This window comes from Myodes glareolus, chromosome 13 (genome assembly GCF_982192425.1).
Source record: "Myodes glareolus chromosome 13, mMyoGla1.1, whole genome shotgun sequence".
NCBI lineage: Eukaryota > Metazoa > Chordata > Mammalia > Rodentia > Cricetidae > Myodes > Myodes glareolus.
Window position 1 is genome coordinate 45,319,874 of NC_142038.1, and position 14,274 is coordinate 45,334,147.

A 14,274-nucleotide genomic window follows, 5' to 3' on the forward strand; every position below is an offset into this window, starting at 1 on the left:
TCATATTCTTGTTGCACAAGATATTAAACTGGAATTCAAAGGAATTGTTTTGAATTAAAACATAGACCACAAAGAATTAACTATGGAACGTAGCAATTTTGTCACTGGGAACTTGGCACATGTAGTTTGAATGAGATGGTGGAGGACAAAGCTATGAGAATGGCTCAGGACATTGCAGGCCTCTCTCTAGGGGAGTACAGTTGAAGGGGAGCTGTTTGGAGGGATACGGGGAGTTGGTGGTGCTTTTTTTGTTTTGTTTTAGGGTGGAAGACATCACAGTGTTCTTGTGTGCTGCCTGTAATGATCTCGTAGATGTGGATGCTGACGATACAGGAAAGAGGAGGACCATTGCTAGGGGGATGCCCTCAAGTAGGCAAGAAGGTAGGAACTTTCAGAGATGTGCTGGGTCTGGTCACAAACATAGCCTTTACTAAATATCAATTATTATACAGTTATAATTATGGTATCATATATATACACATATATGTTTGTTTTTGAGGGCAGTAAATATTCAAGATGCATCACTTGTTAATGGTGTTACTTTGCTCATTATCTATATTGAGGTTATCTTTTACCACCCCTGTGTGGATGGTGGAGATACTTGCTGGTCCTGTACTCTAGTCCCAATTCCATAGTGAGGTTAGCTTTAAGCATAGTAGCATCATCATCACAAGAACTGGCAACTTAGAGAAGAAAGGGCTCTGTTCAGTTTGCCTTACAAGGGAGGGTGATTTGTTAAATATTTGTCTGTCCAGCCTGGATTTGGAAGCCAGGTAGACAGACTGTTCCTAAACCAAATGCAGAAAATTCACCCACAAGGACAGAGGTAAAATGCTTCCTATTACTAAGTGAGGAGGACATCAGGTTATGGCTTGGGAACCAAGCAGGGAAAGGAGGCAGTGGCAGCTTGCGATGAGGGGAGGGTTTGTCTCCCAGAGTGATCCCCAATAGCCACACATATGTGGACTTCAAAACCTCAGGGAACGTTCCTGTTTAACCTAGCACCATATCTTAGGCCTTTTGACTTTACTTGCCTACATTATTGAGTGGGTGTCAAATCCCACGGCGCATTCATTTTACCCAACAGCAGGGACAGGTCGGATTCTCTGTTGAGTCTGCAGTGTCTGGCACACAGCACGTGTGTAGAAACAGGTGAATAATTCAGTGACTAAACATAACATTTGCTTCCTCTAGTAACAACTGCTCTTTGAAAGAAAGAACACACTTCTTTTGTATCCCTTTTCTTGCTGGCTGGTGCTTAACCTTAGCCAAGGAACTTCCGAGTTACATGCATAGGCCTCTCTTTCCTAGATTGTTCTGGGAGAAGAGCAGCTTCCTCCTCGCCAGAGGCCCAGCTGCACTCCTCAGGCAGATTAGTGACGCGTGCAGCCGCTGGCCTTTGTCTGGCTGGGCTTAGCTGAGCCAGGTTGTAACACCACACACACCCACAGTTTCAGGGCGGAGACTTAATGTATTTATTACATCTTTTTCCTATTTGGTTCTGTCAACAGAGGATATATTCTGTGACCTCCGGCACTGACGGCTTAAAATTCTGGCTGCAAAGCACAGGGTTGCAAGGGTGTAACCGGGTGGCTCAGAGGCAGGGCACTATCTGCAAGCGTGGCCAGGGAGGGCACGTGGACTGAGCCTGGCTTCCCCGTCGCTGGGATCTGGGGCGTCTCCGGTGCTATCTTTAAAGAACACAAGTGAAAGGGGACGTGGGTGTGACCTATAGCGTTGTCTCCGAGGGGGACAATAAAGTTTAAGAAGTTTGAAAAGGGGTGTGGCCGGAGCTCGGCGAGGCGCCTGGAGACCGGGTTCGCGACATGGGGGTCACCGTGGACGTTCACCAGGTGTTCCAGTACCCCTTCGAGCAGGTGGTCGCTTGCTTCCTCCGAAAGGTATCAGTCCCTCCGACTTGGGCGGTGCGTCCGCTGCCGAGAGCCTAACTGTCCACCGCCTCCGACCTCCCCCTGTCGCGCAGTGACAGGACCCCTAAAAGCTCAGTGGTCCTAATCCATTCTCCGGGTCCCCCTCCAGCGCGCGTGATGCTTTCGGGATGCACCGGGGAGGGTGGAGGCGGAATTCCTCGAAGGTTGCTCTCAAGGAGGAGCGGAGGCTGCCGTGCCGGGCCTCACGTCCGCATCCTGCTTGCCTCAGGCGGAGGATGTTGGCTCTGGGTGGCTTCCCTGGGTGGATCTTCTGGTCCAGTATTCCAGTTCATCACCCCCTCCTTAAACTCTAACGCACGGCCTTGAAGCTGTGATCGTGGTAGACTCAGCGTTGCTACACTGTTTCAAGTCTTTCTCTTTTCCTAAATAGCTGTGGGGCTTCCCGCAGAGCTCACTTTCTCTGGACCTTAGTTTGCTAATCTGTGGTGTGAGAATAACAACGCACACTCCTAGTGTGGTTGTGAGAATTCGAGTGAGATAATTAATTAGTAAAGAGTGTTTATCAGAGGATCGATGGTTATAAGGTCTTTGAAATACTGCTGTTTATAACATTGCAGTTTTGGGTTCAACAGCCCTCCTGAGGGCTCCTCCTCGGATGGTGCCTCAGGCTAACAGTAAAGTGGAAAACATTCTTGAGAACTGGTTGTCACCCAGACCTGTGGGGTGGGATCCTGGACTAATCTGTTTCCAGTTCACTTCGGTCTCTGGGTGACCCTGGTCGGAGATCTTCTCGCCAAGATCTCGTGTTTGTAAGATGAGGAGTTGTACCTTTAAGTCTTCTAAGTCCCTGTAGCTGCCAGTGAATTGTAGCATGGGATCTGGCTAGCCTGGAAGATAGCCACCGGGTGCAGGGAGGATGGTTAGAACCTCCATTACAGGAGGGGCCTCCATTGCTGAGAGAGACACAGCTGGGGACCCAAGGTAGGGTATTCAGTACAGTGTTGCTGGGAAGACCTTTATTTTTTTCCTTTCATTTTCTTTTCTTTTCTTTCTTTCTGCTTGGCTGGAGGCTTCACCCTAACCCCCTGACTGAGGCAACTCCCAGGGGAGGGAGCTTGTATGGGGTGAAGTTCCCAGTCAAACATTTTCCTTTCTTTTTCTTTATCTTTATCTTTTCTTTTCTTTTCTTTTCTTTTCTTTTCTTTTCTTTTCTTTTCTTTCTTTCTTTCTTTCTTTCTTTCTTTCTTTCTTTTTTCCTTCAGGGATAGCTCATTGAACTTTGGGAGCTAGAAAGACTAGAAAGTGCCTTGTACCTGCTGGGTCCTCAGCAAAAGTCTGATGAAATAAATGAGTGAATGAATGAATGAAGGAAGGAATGAAGAAATGAGTGAGTGAATCTGGTGTAGACTTTGCCTTGGGCCAGGCTTCTAGGCACATAAAGACACAGCCTACACCCCATGTTTTGTTCAGACTGGCAGTGTGGAGTGGGTCCCCAGTGCATTTTGTGTCGGCCCCTTTTCTGCTGTGTTGAACCAGGGGTAATGAGCTTGTGAGGAGGAACTGGCTATCTTTGGTTCACAGTTATGAAGGCTCCGGTCCATCATTACCCGATCTAGCTTGATTTCTGTTGTAATGAAACATTGACTAAAGGCAGCTTGGGGAGGAAAGGGTTTGTTTCAACTTACGGGCTGCATTTCATCATTGCATGAAATTCGGGCAGGAGCACAAGGCAGAAACTGAAGTAGAGACCATGGAGGAATGCTGCTTACTGGCTCGCTTTCCCTGGCTCGCTCAGCTCAGCTAACTTCCTTCCAGTCTCTTGTAACAGCTTATGAAACTCCTCCCACAATTCTTCCCCCCAAACCGCCACGGTCAGGTCCATCACAGCCATATCCCACTCTTCCGTACCAATTTCTGTCCTCGTTTGCTCCTCTGATGCGCTGGGAAAACACTGGCCAAAAAACAGAAGGACAGAAGGATTTATTTCATGTCGTAGCTCCCAGGCCATAGTCCATCATTGAGGGAAGACAAGGCATAATCTCAGGGCAGGGACCCAGAGGCATGGAGGGACATCACTGGCTTATTTGCCATGCCTTGCTCAGCCTGCAAGTTATGGCACCACCCGTAATGGAATTGGCCCTCCCACATCAATCCTTCATCAAGAAATTGTCCCTCAGATACGCCCACAGGCCAGTCTGAAAGATGGAGTCCCTCAGTTGAGGCTCCGTCCTTGCAGGTGATGCTACTTGATGTTAAGTTGACAAAAAAAATTACCAGCCCGGTTGCCCTGCCACTCTGGGCCTGTGGAGGGGCAGCATCTCAAGGTGGGGCCCAGGGTGGAGCAAACTTTGGGTCTGAGCCAGGGAGCAGAGTAGAAAAGGGTGGATGGACTGAGGTCCCATAATGCAACTGAAGGGCATGGACCTAATTTCTTCCTGCCATTCTCCACCTCTTCCAGAATCCACACAGAGCTGCCCTGAGACCTAGCCATTATCACACAGCCTGTGGGGAGCAGTCAAGAAACAAACTGTAACTGTCCTTTGGGGAAGGATTGTCGTCATGAGAAGGAGATTCCTGCCTTCTCAGAATGTGAGGGACACTTTGTCTAGGCCTCACGGACCGTCTGGAAGGTCAGAGGTAACTTTTGGCCCTCCTCCCCTTTCAACTCCTGGAGCAGATGTCTGTCCGCCAAACCATGCACAGCACACCATACACACGCTTCTTTGCAATGAACTCCCATGCAACAGTTGCAGGCACAGGCGATGGGTTTTAAAGCATGAGACCAACATTAATAAATGATGACGAGGTCAGCATAATTTCAGTGGGTGATGAATACTTCACACAAGAAACCTGCAGGGTGCTGGGGAGGCCTGCAGCAGTCCTATGTGGAGGCCTTCAGGTAGGCTTTCTCAGAAAAACCACATCTATAAAAGCTTTGCTGAAACATGGATAGGAGTTTTCTAGGCAACCCATCATTCCCTCCCTCCCTCCCTCCCTCCCTCCCTCCCTCCCTCCCTCCCTCCCTCCCTCCTTCTCTCCCTTTCTTCCTCCCTCTGTCTGTCTGTCTGTCTCTCTCTCTTTCTCACTCAGTGTGTATGTGCACATGTGTACACACATGCGTGTATATATGTGCGTATGTATGTATGTGTGTACATATGTATGTGTGTATATGTGTATTCATGTGGGCATTTGCTCTGAATAATACAGTATCATCTCTACTTCTCCAAGCAGCCCAAGAAGTCATCATGACTGATTTATTCACATTGTGGGGGAAACTGAGGCTCAGAGAAGTCTAGGTAACTGTTTAAGCACCCCCACCTAGCAGGAAGGAGAGCCGGGATCTCAACCCATCTAATCCGAAGTCTATGTCTTACCAACAGTCTGTGTGTCCAGCCCCGACACAGTGGCTACTCAGGAGATGAGCGGGAAGGACAGTGGCTCAAGGTTCTGCTTTGCTGGGTGTAGTGCTCCTTGATGCATTTGCTTCTCAGAGTCTCCTCTTTCAGGTGGACCTCTGTATTTAACATGAAGCTTAGCCTAGATGTGCGATGGGGGGGACGCAGCAGATGTTAGCTGTTTTTGTGCAACAAACCACTCCAGAGCTTAGTGACCTTGCCTAGTGACAGGCTTTTAATGCTGGTGATTCTGTGGGTCGACTGAGCTCAGGTGGTTGGATTTAGTGTGCAATGTGGTATAGCTGAGGTCACGTATATAAGGACCTTCATCAACATGTGATGCAATCCTTATAAGATAGTCCGCTAAGGGACCCAAGTGTGGTGACGCATGCCTGGAATCCAAGCAATGGTGAGTCTGAGACAGGATGGTCATGACATGCTTGTGTTCACTGGGCTAAGTAGCTGGACCCTGTCCCAGAAAACCCCAAACCAAACAAATGAAACCAACATATCAACAAAAAGGAATTCCGGTAGGCAGCCATTTCTGCTGTGGCTTATGAGAGTAAGTTCCTGTCATGTCCAGAAGACACTGTTTTCTTCTGGTCCTCCTGACCTCTGGCTCTTACAGACTTTTCCTCTCCTCTTTGAATGGTCTCTCTGAGCCTTGGTGTGTGTGTGTGTGTGTTGGTGTGCACGCCACAGTCCTTTTTTCTCTGCCATTTGACTAGTTGCGAATTTCTGTGTTAGCCACCATCTACTTCAGAAAAACACTTCCCTAATGAAGTATAGAACAGTTAGACACTGAGTATTCGAGCATAGAGTGGAAATGGGTTTCTGACCCTACCTATGGGCAGTTCATGGCTTCTTAGGGAGGGAGAGTTAATTTTCCTCAAGGGTGTAGCTCCTGGAAGTCTATAATACTCCAGTAGATGGCCCCACACCTAGAACTATATGGAGAGCATAACTTAGAGTTGATGAGTATAATAATAATAATAATAATAATGATAATGATAATGATAATGATAATAATAATAATAATAATAATAATAATAATAATAATAATGAGAGGACATGAAGTTGGGGTGGGTAGAAGATGCGACTAGGTCTGGGAGGAGTTAAGGAGAGGAACTGGGGTGAATATGATCAAAGTGCATTGTGTGAAGATCTCAAAGAATTATAAAAATACTGATTTTCTGAAAAAGGAGTTGCTTCCTCAGGGTGGGGATTGTCCACTGACTCCCTGATTAAGAGTCTCCATGCAATGGGCGGAATGCTTAGCTGTACAATGGCCTCCTTTTCTCACGGTGATGCCACCACCTTCTCGGCTGGTTCTGAGGATCAAAAGTGTAACAGTTTGGCAGGCATGTGCTTTTTATAAAGCTTTGGATAGAAAGAGTTATATTTCAGGCAAAATATGCTTTTACTTTTCTTTTGGTCTTTATGATGATGATTTTTTTAAAAATAATAATGGATTTCTTTTTTAAACAAAGCAGTAGACAGAAGGAACACTCATGTGAGAAGCTCTGGGGACATTTAATCTGATTTTGTACAATGGTGGGCAAAGCTGCTTTAGAACTGAGGACATCGTGTCTTAAATAGAATCCACTGATCTGTGGCTTTTGGTATGTTCAGACTCGCTTTCCAAGTTCTAATTCATGACTATTTTTAAAACCTGAAGATTATTTGATCTCCTTCCACCTGTCTGTTGGTGGCTGTGGGCAAAACATTAGCCACATGCTTTCAAAGATGAATGGTACCTAGAAAACAAAAGATCCAATGTTCTGTTTGTGGAGTACGGTGTTCCTCAGCCTCCTCATGGAAGAGGGCTATGCTACCCAGCACAGAAACTGTGGTCTCTGACTACTGCAGGATCTGTGGCCCCACTCTGCCATTGGGTTCCTTGGTTTCCTTCTTCTTCTTCCTCTTCCTCTTCCTCTTCCTCTTCCTCTTCCTCTTCCTCTTCCTCTTCCTCTTCTTCTTCTTCTTCTTCTTCTTCTTCTTCTTCTTCTTCCTCTTCTTCTTCTTCTTCTCCTCCTCCTCCTCCTCCTCCTTCTTCTTCCTTCTCCTCCTCCTCCTCCTCCTCCTCCTCCTTTTCTCCTCCTCCTCCTTACCCTCTTCCTCCTTCTTTTCCTTCTTCTGTCTCTCAGATAGGGTTTCTCTGTGTAGCCTGGCTGTCCTGAAATTTGCTCTGTAGACCAGGTTGGTCTTGAACTCAGAGATTTGCCTTAACGGCATGCACTACCAACTGCCCGGCTGTATAATTCTTACCATCCCAGCACTCATCCCTAGAGTGTTTTCCTTCTGTTTGACCAGGAAGTTGTGTAAACAAATGTGGTGACATAGATGGCAGTTCTTTGTGGAGGCTTCTGGAGTCCTTTTGGTGGGTGTGTGTCTCTCGTGTGCTGGGTGCTAAGAGAATTCCTTACATGTCATCTGCCTGGAATGTAAAGACAGTACTAAAGATGCAAATGAGCTATGGTGATGAGTGGATTTTCAGGTCTGTCCAAACCAGTCCAGAGAGCTTGCGGTTTTTCGCTGTGGACTTGTTCAAGTTGACTTTGCTCCTTGCGAATGTGGGTGAACTCCATGGAGATTTGTGTCAGCTGTTTCCATTGTATTCCAAGCACCCAGAGAAACTCTAGAACACAGGAAACATTCAACAAACTCTGTTCCATGAAGAAAGCTCACCCTCCTGTGGTTCATAGTAGACAATTTTGCACAAAAGTCAGTACTTGGGAAGCTGAGGCAGGAGGATTGTGTGCGCTCATTAGGTTGAGGTCAACCTGGGCAACACAGTGAAACACCCTCTGTCCATTTCACAAAATGAAACAAACCAAAACCCCAACAGATGAAAGTCAACACAGGGTCCAGAAGCATTCCTGGAATACTGTAAGAAAATGGTGTAAAATAAATTTTTACTTCCATCAGTGGCCTGAGCTTTTATTTATTCCAGCGGCATGCTACATGGAATGGATCAGTGTTTACCCTTAAGCTCATATAGGTGATTTATGAATGGCTATTTACATTTAGAGTGGGAAGCTGATTGGGTAATTACTAATGTTTCCTTCTGATCCCATCTTCAGCCCCTTGCAGACTGGACATTTACATGTGTGGAACATCTTTCCCCATGGAGCCCCATATGTGTTTAGGAAGATCTACATGCCCCACATCAGTGGTTTGGTTAGATGTTAGGCCCCAGAGTCAGGCAGTGCCTCGAGATGATCTTTATGCTTTGTGCTGGGCGGCACTTTTCACCTTCCATTCCTCGGCTTTCCTGCAAGCCGAGGTGCGACGTGAAGGAGAAGTTGGGGTGAGGAGCATGGCTCTCATGTCAGGCTGTAGTGCCGACAGCTGAAGGGGTGTGACCAGCTCCATTCATGTTTCTGTGCCTCAGTTTCCTTATCTATAGAATCAGGACAATAGCCATCTTCTAAGTCTGCTGGGGGATATTAACTAATGCGTGTACTTCCACATAAACTCCTAGCTTAATGTTGGGGGTTGGCAAGTGCTTTCAAAAAGCCCTTGCTAACTTCTATGTGTCTTTACATTTGCTCGGGAGTGTGAAACTGAAAAGCTTCACACTGAGGGGGAAGCAGCCTGCAGAAATCTTTACCAACTTAGAACAATAAGGGAGAAGGTGAGCATGAATAATGGTGCACATCTGCATGATAAATTATTTTTTAAGTGCAATTTAAATTTTAAAGCGTGCTTAGTAACTCATCTAGGTGGAGGCTGTGGCTTAGTGCGGGAAAGAAGATATTTTATCTATCCAAGTGCTAATAGTTACATATTCATTATATGCCTATTAATTGTTATTCATGGTAGACCTGTGCACCCTTTGACAATAAATAAAACATGACCTTGTCCTGAAGGTGCTTCCTGTCAGGGAGAGCAGAGAGAAACATATTGATTATTGTGCCAAGCTGTCTCAGGGGCATCTACAGACATATAACATGGGGCAAAGTGCATTTGTTAAAATTGCGTTTTCCTCTGTAGCTCAGGCTGGCCTTGGGCACTCAGTACTCTTCCCCAGCCTCCCCAGTGCTACAATTCACAGGCATGAGTTACCACACCAGGCAGATCAATGAAGTCTTGATTAACTGGTGACTCATTTGATCTTGCAATAAGTCAACTTTGCCTTTCTTCTGGAGTGAGCTACTTTATGGAGACCATGAAAAGGATGGGCAGTATACGGTGATGTCTCTGTGTAGCTGAGCACACAGCAAGGCCCTTTGTACATGTTTGGAAGCAGCTGGGTAGCAGATCCCCTTATAGTGGATCGAGCAGATACGTTTCTGCTAATGGTCCTCATTCTTTGTGCTTTCTCAGATAGCCCTATTCAAAAGCAGATTCACAGTGATTCCTATGAAGACATTGAGTATGAGGCAGAGGACTGTGTTTCAAAAGGCAGGTATTGACTTCTGAACTTTACAGATAGCTGATATTTTAATAACTTCCTGCTCTTCAGAGAATACTTCCTGAATGATGATCTTTCCCTTAGCAAACAAAAGTAGAGGCTATAGCTTCATAAGGCTCCACCCATAAGTGCACTAAAGATTCCTATCACAGATGGACTCAATTTCTTGGTCTCTTACTTTAATAATTATGTATTTGCTTTGACGGACATTCTCCAAACTTGACATCATGTGGCTTTTGGGCCTCTCTTTTAAACAACTTTTTATTAATGTATATGAGTTATAGGTAATAATGGGTTGCATCATGATGTTTTGTACATATATAATGTATTTTTTATCATATTTAAACTCATTACCCTCTATTGTTTCTCTCCCACACCAGCTGATACCCTTCCTCTTCCCAACTGCTTCCCACATTTTATGATGTGTGTGTGTATGTGTGTGTGTGTGTGTGTGTGTGTGTGTGTGTGTGTGTGTGGTGTGTATCTGAGAGCGACACAGAGAGACAGAGGGATGGGGCAAATTAATTTCATTTGGGTGCTTACAGGAGAATGGACAGGGCCTATCTACAAGAGTGTGGCTGTCTCATCAGTAACTACACCACGGAAGAAAATGTCTCCCCTGACTCCCCCAACCATTAACTGTCTATAGATCTTCAGAGAGGAAAGGGTGAGCTTCACCCCACCAGCAGCAGTTAACTGCCTAGAAATCTCCAGGGAAGGGTGAGCCATTATAAGTGCCCCCCCCCATCACGGAACAATGTTGATAAAGTCCAATCTTGTCAGCTCTGTGAGTTTACGAGTGCAACAGCCCAATCTCAGAGAAACTAGACAACAAAGAGGACCCCAAGGGAGACACACACGGATCTACACAGGAGGGTGAAAAAGACAAGCTCTCCTGAGTAAAGTGGAGTATGAGGGTCAAGGGAGAGGGTAAAAGGGGAGAGGGGAGGAAGAGAAGGGAGAGGAGAAAAATAATAACAATAAAAACAATAAAAATACAAAATAAAAAAGAGTACAAAAGCTGTGCTATACTTTGGAGACCTTGTTCTACAACATTCTACCCCTTTCTCCTGCCCCTACTTTCTTTAAATCTCCTCTTTCGCCGTATTCTCTGAGCCTTGAAGGGGGTGATATAGATGTTCTATTCAGGGCTGAATGTTCAATAGTCACTGACTCTCAGAACTTTGGCCAGCAGTTATGTCTTCTCAGTAACCACCTCTTACTGCAAAAAGAAGGGTCTCTGCCCAGAGGTGGCAGCAGCATTCATCTATGGGAATAAACATAATTACTTAGAAGCCAGTTTGATGGACAGAGCAAATCCAGTTAGCAAAACGGCAGCAGCAGCCTTTCCAGTAGAACCAGGACCCCTCCAGCTACAGGGCTTTGACCAGGCTTCCTGTATCGAGCACTGGTTCTGCCCTATGAAGCAGGCCTCAAATCCAGTGAGAAAGTGGTTGGTTACCCCACAGTGGACTTGCTACTGTTGCACTAGTGGGCACATCTGGCCTGGAGATTCAACAAAATCGTTTGCAGGGTCCAATGCCAAGCAAGACAACTGGAGTCTTGCTCCAGTTTCTCTACAGTTGTCTGTGTAGCACTGCTCACCCTGGTAGTTGCCAGGGAGAGAGCATCCAGCTCACTTCTAGCTTAATTTCTCCATGCCCTTAGACCAGAGCATGTGCCGTCTTCATCAAGAGGGTCTTAACATCTAGTTCCAGTGGGTAGCCCACAGCGGCGGCAACCACCTGTATTTTTTTGGAGGCCTCAGAGGGATTTGTAGGGAGGTAGCCCATCCCTGGAAAAGGGGTTTTCATTTAATAACCTATGGATTCCAGGAGTAGCTTTATTTCCCCATTCATGAAGCCTCCATTCAAATGGTTTCTGGCTTCTTTTAATATGTGAAGAGGAAAATGAAAAGGGGTGGGTGGTGGGTATGCATTTTACCTTTTTTAGTGCTGCAGTAGACTTACATCATGGGAAAGGAAAGGAGTGAGCCTGCTTTTTCTATGAAAAAACTAAAATCATAAATCAGATAAGAAAATGAAGCCAAATGTACCTTGGGAACACTCCAGACTCACCGATAAAATACAGCGCACCTGGTGTGTGTACACGGCCACTGAACCAGGCTCGAGAAAGACAAGGGTATTTTGTCAGAAACTGGGTCAACAGACCGCGTTGCTTCCAGGAGCATCTGGAACATGGAGTGGGGTTGGGCAGGCCAATCTCTGTTCGCGCGCAGGATTTACACAGAAGACTTTTTAACAGACAGAGCACATATAATACTCACTAGTGTGTTTCCTTGTTTGAAAGGGAACCAAATGAGATCGTGCAGAGCAGCCACTGTGTAGCCCATGCAGGGTGTGCAGTACGGATCTGGATCTGATTGGATCAAGTTCTATAGTCATATGGTGTTGGAATAGATGTCCAGAAATCATGAGTGGTACTTGAGGTCGTCCCAGGCTGGTGGGAAGGGCTCCTAGTATGAGCTCTGAGCAACCTCTCCTCCCTTAACTCTCTGAGTATCAGGCTTTCCATGTGTTTTGTGTGGTAAGAATTAAAACAGGACTATGTAGGTTACCACAAGATGGCATTCTATTATTTCAAGTAATGCCAGGTAGAGAGAGCCTTGGTTCAATACATTTTTAATTTCTGAAATGCATTAAAATACGTGCCATCCGTGTCACCGTATTTAGCTGTTTCACACAAACCTCTAATTTCCTTCGCCATTCTTTATGGAAACTTGAGGTCTATGTCTGTTAACTCATGGAGGAAAACAACTTAGATTTTGCAAATGATTTTTGCGAGAGTGAATAGTTCATGGTCTCATGTTTAGCTATTAAAAGTTCCATTTTCTTATAGCTGTTTGCAAGGACTGTGAAATGAGTGACCTTTAAGTGTTTTCTACTGTGTTCGCCCTGCTTTTCCATCTATCACCCTGTCTTATTTTTCTCTTAAGCAGATCCGACATATTTATCTACTGCTTTTGTTTGTTTCTTCAAGTAATGTATGACTATTTTAAGAGGCTACATGGTTTTCATTTCCTGACCACATCCTCAGTGTCTGGAACAGTATTTCCCTGTCTCTATCTGTCTATCTATCTATCTATCTATCTATCTATCTATCTATCTATCTATCTATCTATCTATCTATCTATCTATGTATGAATGTATCTATCTATCTATCTATCTATGTATGAATGTATCTATCTATCTATCTATCTATCTATCTATCTATCTATCTATCTATCTATCTATCTATCGTAGTTTGAAAAAAAATGGCCCCCATAGGCTCACAGGGAGTTGTGCTATTAGGAGGTGTGGCATTGTTGGAGGAGTTGTGTTACTGGTGGATAGGCTTTGAGGTCTCAGAAGCTCAAGCCAGGCACTGTCTTTCCCTGCTGCCTTTGAATCAAGTTGTAGAACTCTCAGCACCATTTCTGTCTGCATGCCATCATGTTTCTCACCATAATGATAATGGACTAACCCTCTGAACAGTAAGCCAGCTACAATTAAATGAATTTCTTCATAAAAGTTGCCATGGTTATGGTGTCTCTTCATGGCAATAAAACCCAAACTAAGACGCTGTCTATCTGTCTGTCTATCTATCCATTCATTTTTATCTTCCTGCCTGTTTAATCACAAAAAGATGAAAAGGATCCTTATTTAAATGAATATCCTTTTCCTTAGTAGGTAAATATTAAAATGAAATGGAAGTGTGAAATTGCATAGTTTAACCTGTAAGAATTTCACTGACAACTTAGTGATGTAATCTGTGCCTGCCTGCTGATGCATTGCGTTTTCCTTCACAATTTAGTTTAGTTATCTTTCTACAACTTACAGCGTGACTGTAACATTTACTAGGAATGCATTTATGGATATTTAATGAATAAGCTGGAATGCAGTAAAGGAAACAATTTCATTTCATGTTAGTGTAAAAGGGCTAATTCGCACATCTGTCTTCATGGTTTAGGGAGTTGCGTGCATCTTGGATGTCTCTGTGCAGGAAGTATCCTTTGTAGAGGGACAGACTCCGAGGTCCACCCTTCTCTTACCAGCGTGGATCTCTGGAGGGCTAAGTTTCATGGAGGTAGTCATCGTAAGTTTGAGTCTTTTCATCTAGGGCTGAACTGAGTGAATCCATGCACAAATGCATCTTTATTCTTATTCTTGGTTCTTTGGATCCCAAATTGATAGAGTTTTATATTTCATTTAGAAGGATTCAGAAGTCCTGAAGCTCAAGTTCTCCAGGCAAAGGACCCCTCCCCCTACCTCAGCCTGGACAGTGCACTTGCTCAGTGTGTTAAGATGCCATTTGATCACACTATGAAGCTGGGGTCCTTGGGAGGGGGCAGGGGGTAGCTCAAGAGCATCAGTCTCCAGTTAGAAGCCACTTATCATGTGGCTTTGAGAGATTCCCCCCCCCCCTCCACATTTAATAGAAAGGTGTTAGAGTAACTCAGAGGTGACTTCACAATGGATGTGGAGGCAGTCAGACAGTATCTGGGGTAAGTTACATTATCCCAGGTGCAGTAATTTTTAACTATTTTAGCAGGGTATTTAGTTTTTCCAAG

General features: G+C 45.1%; 1 protein-coding gene across 4 annotated transcripts in view; it reads left to right on the forward strand.

Moving 5' to 3' along the window:
• Positions 1-1,656: 1,656 nt before the first annotated feature.
• The window catches only part of Prelid2 (PRELI domain containing 2), an 86,854-nt gene continuing 74,236 nt past the window's right edge, over positions 1,657-14,274 (forward strand). For 2 of the 4 annotated variants that reach the window (XR_007228727.3, XM_048419411.3), the window contains exons 1-2: positions 1,657-1,901; positions 4,351-4,529. Coding sequence is in view for 3 of the 4 variants with exons in the window: in XM_048419411.3 (XP_048275368.1) it covers positions 4,452-4,529 (78 nt within the window). In the remaining variant the exon portion in view is untranslated. The remainder of the gene's footprint in view (positions 1,902-4,350; positions 4,530-14,274) is intronic. The other 2 variants (XM_048419409.3, XM_048419412.3) reach the window with 2 other exon arrangements.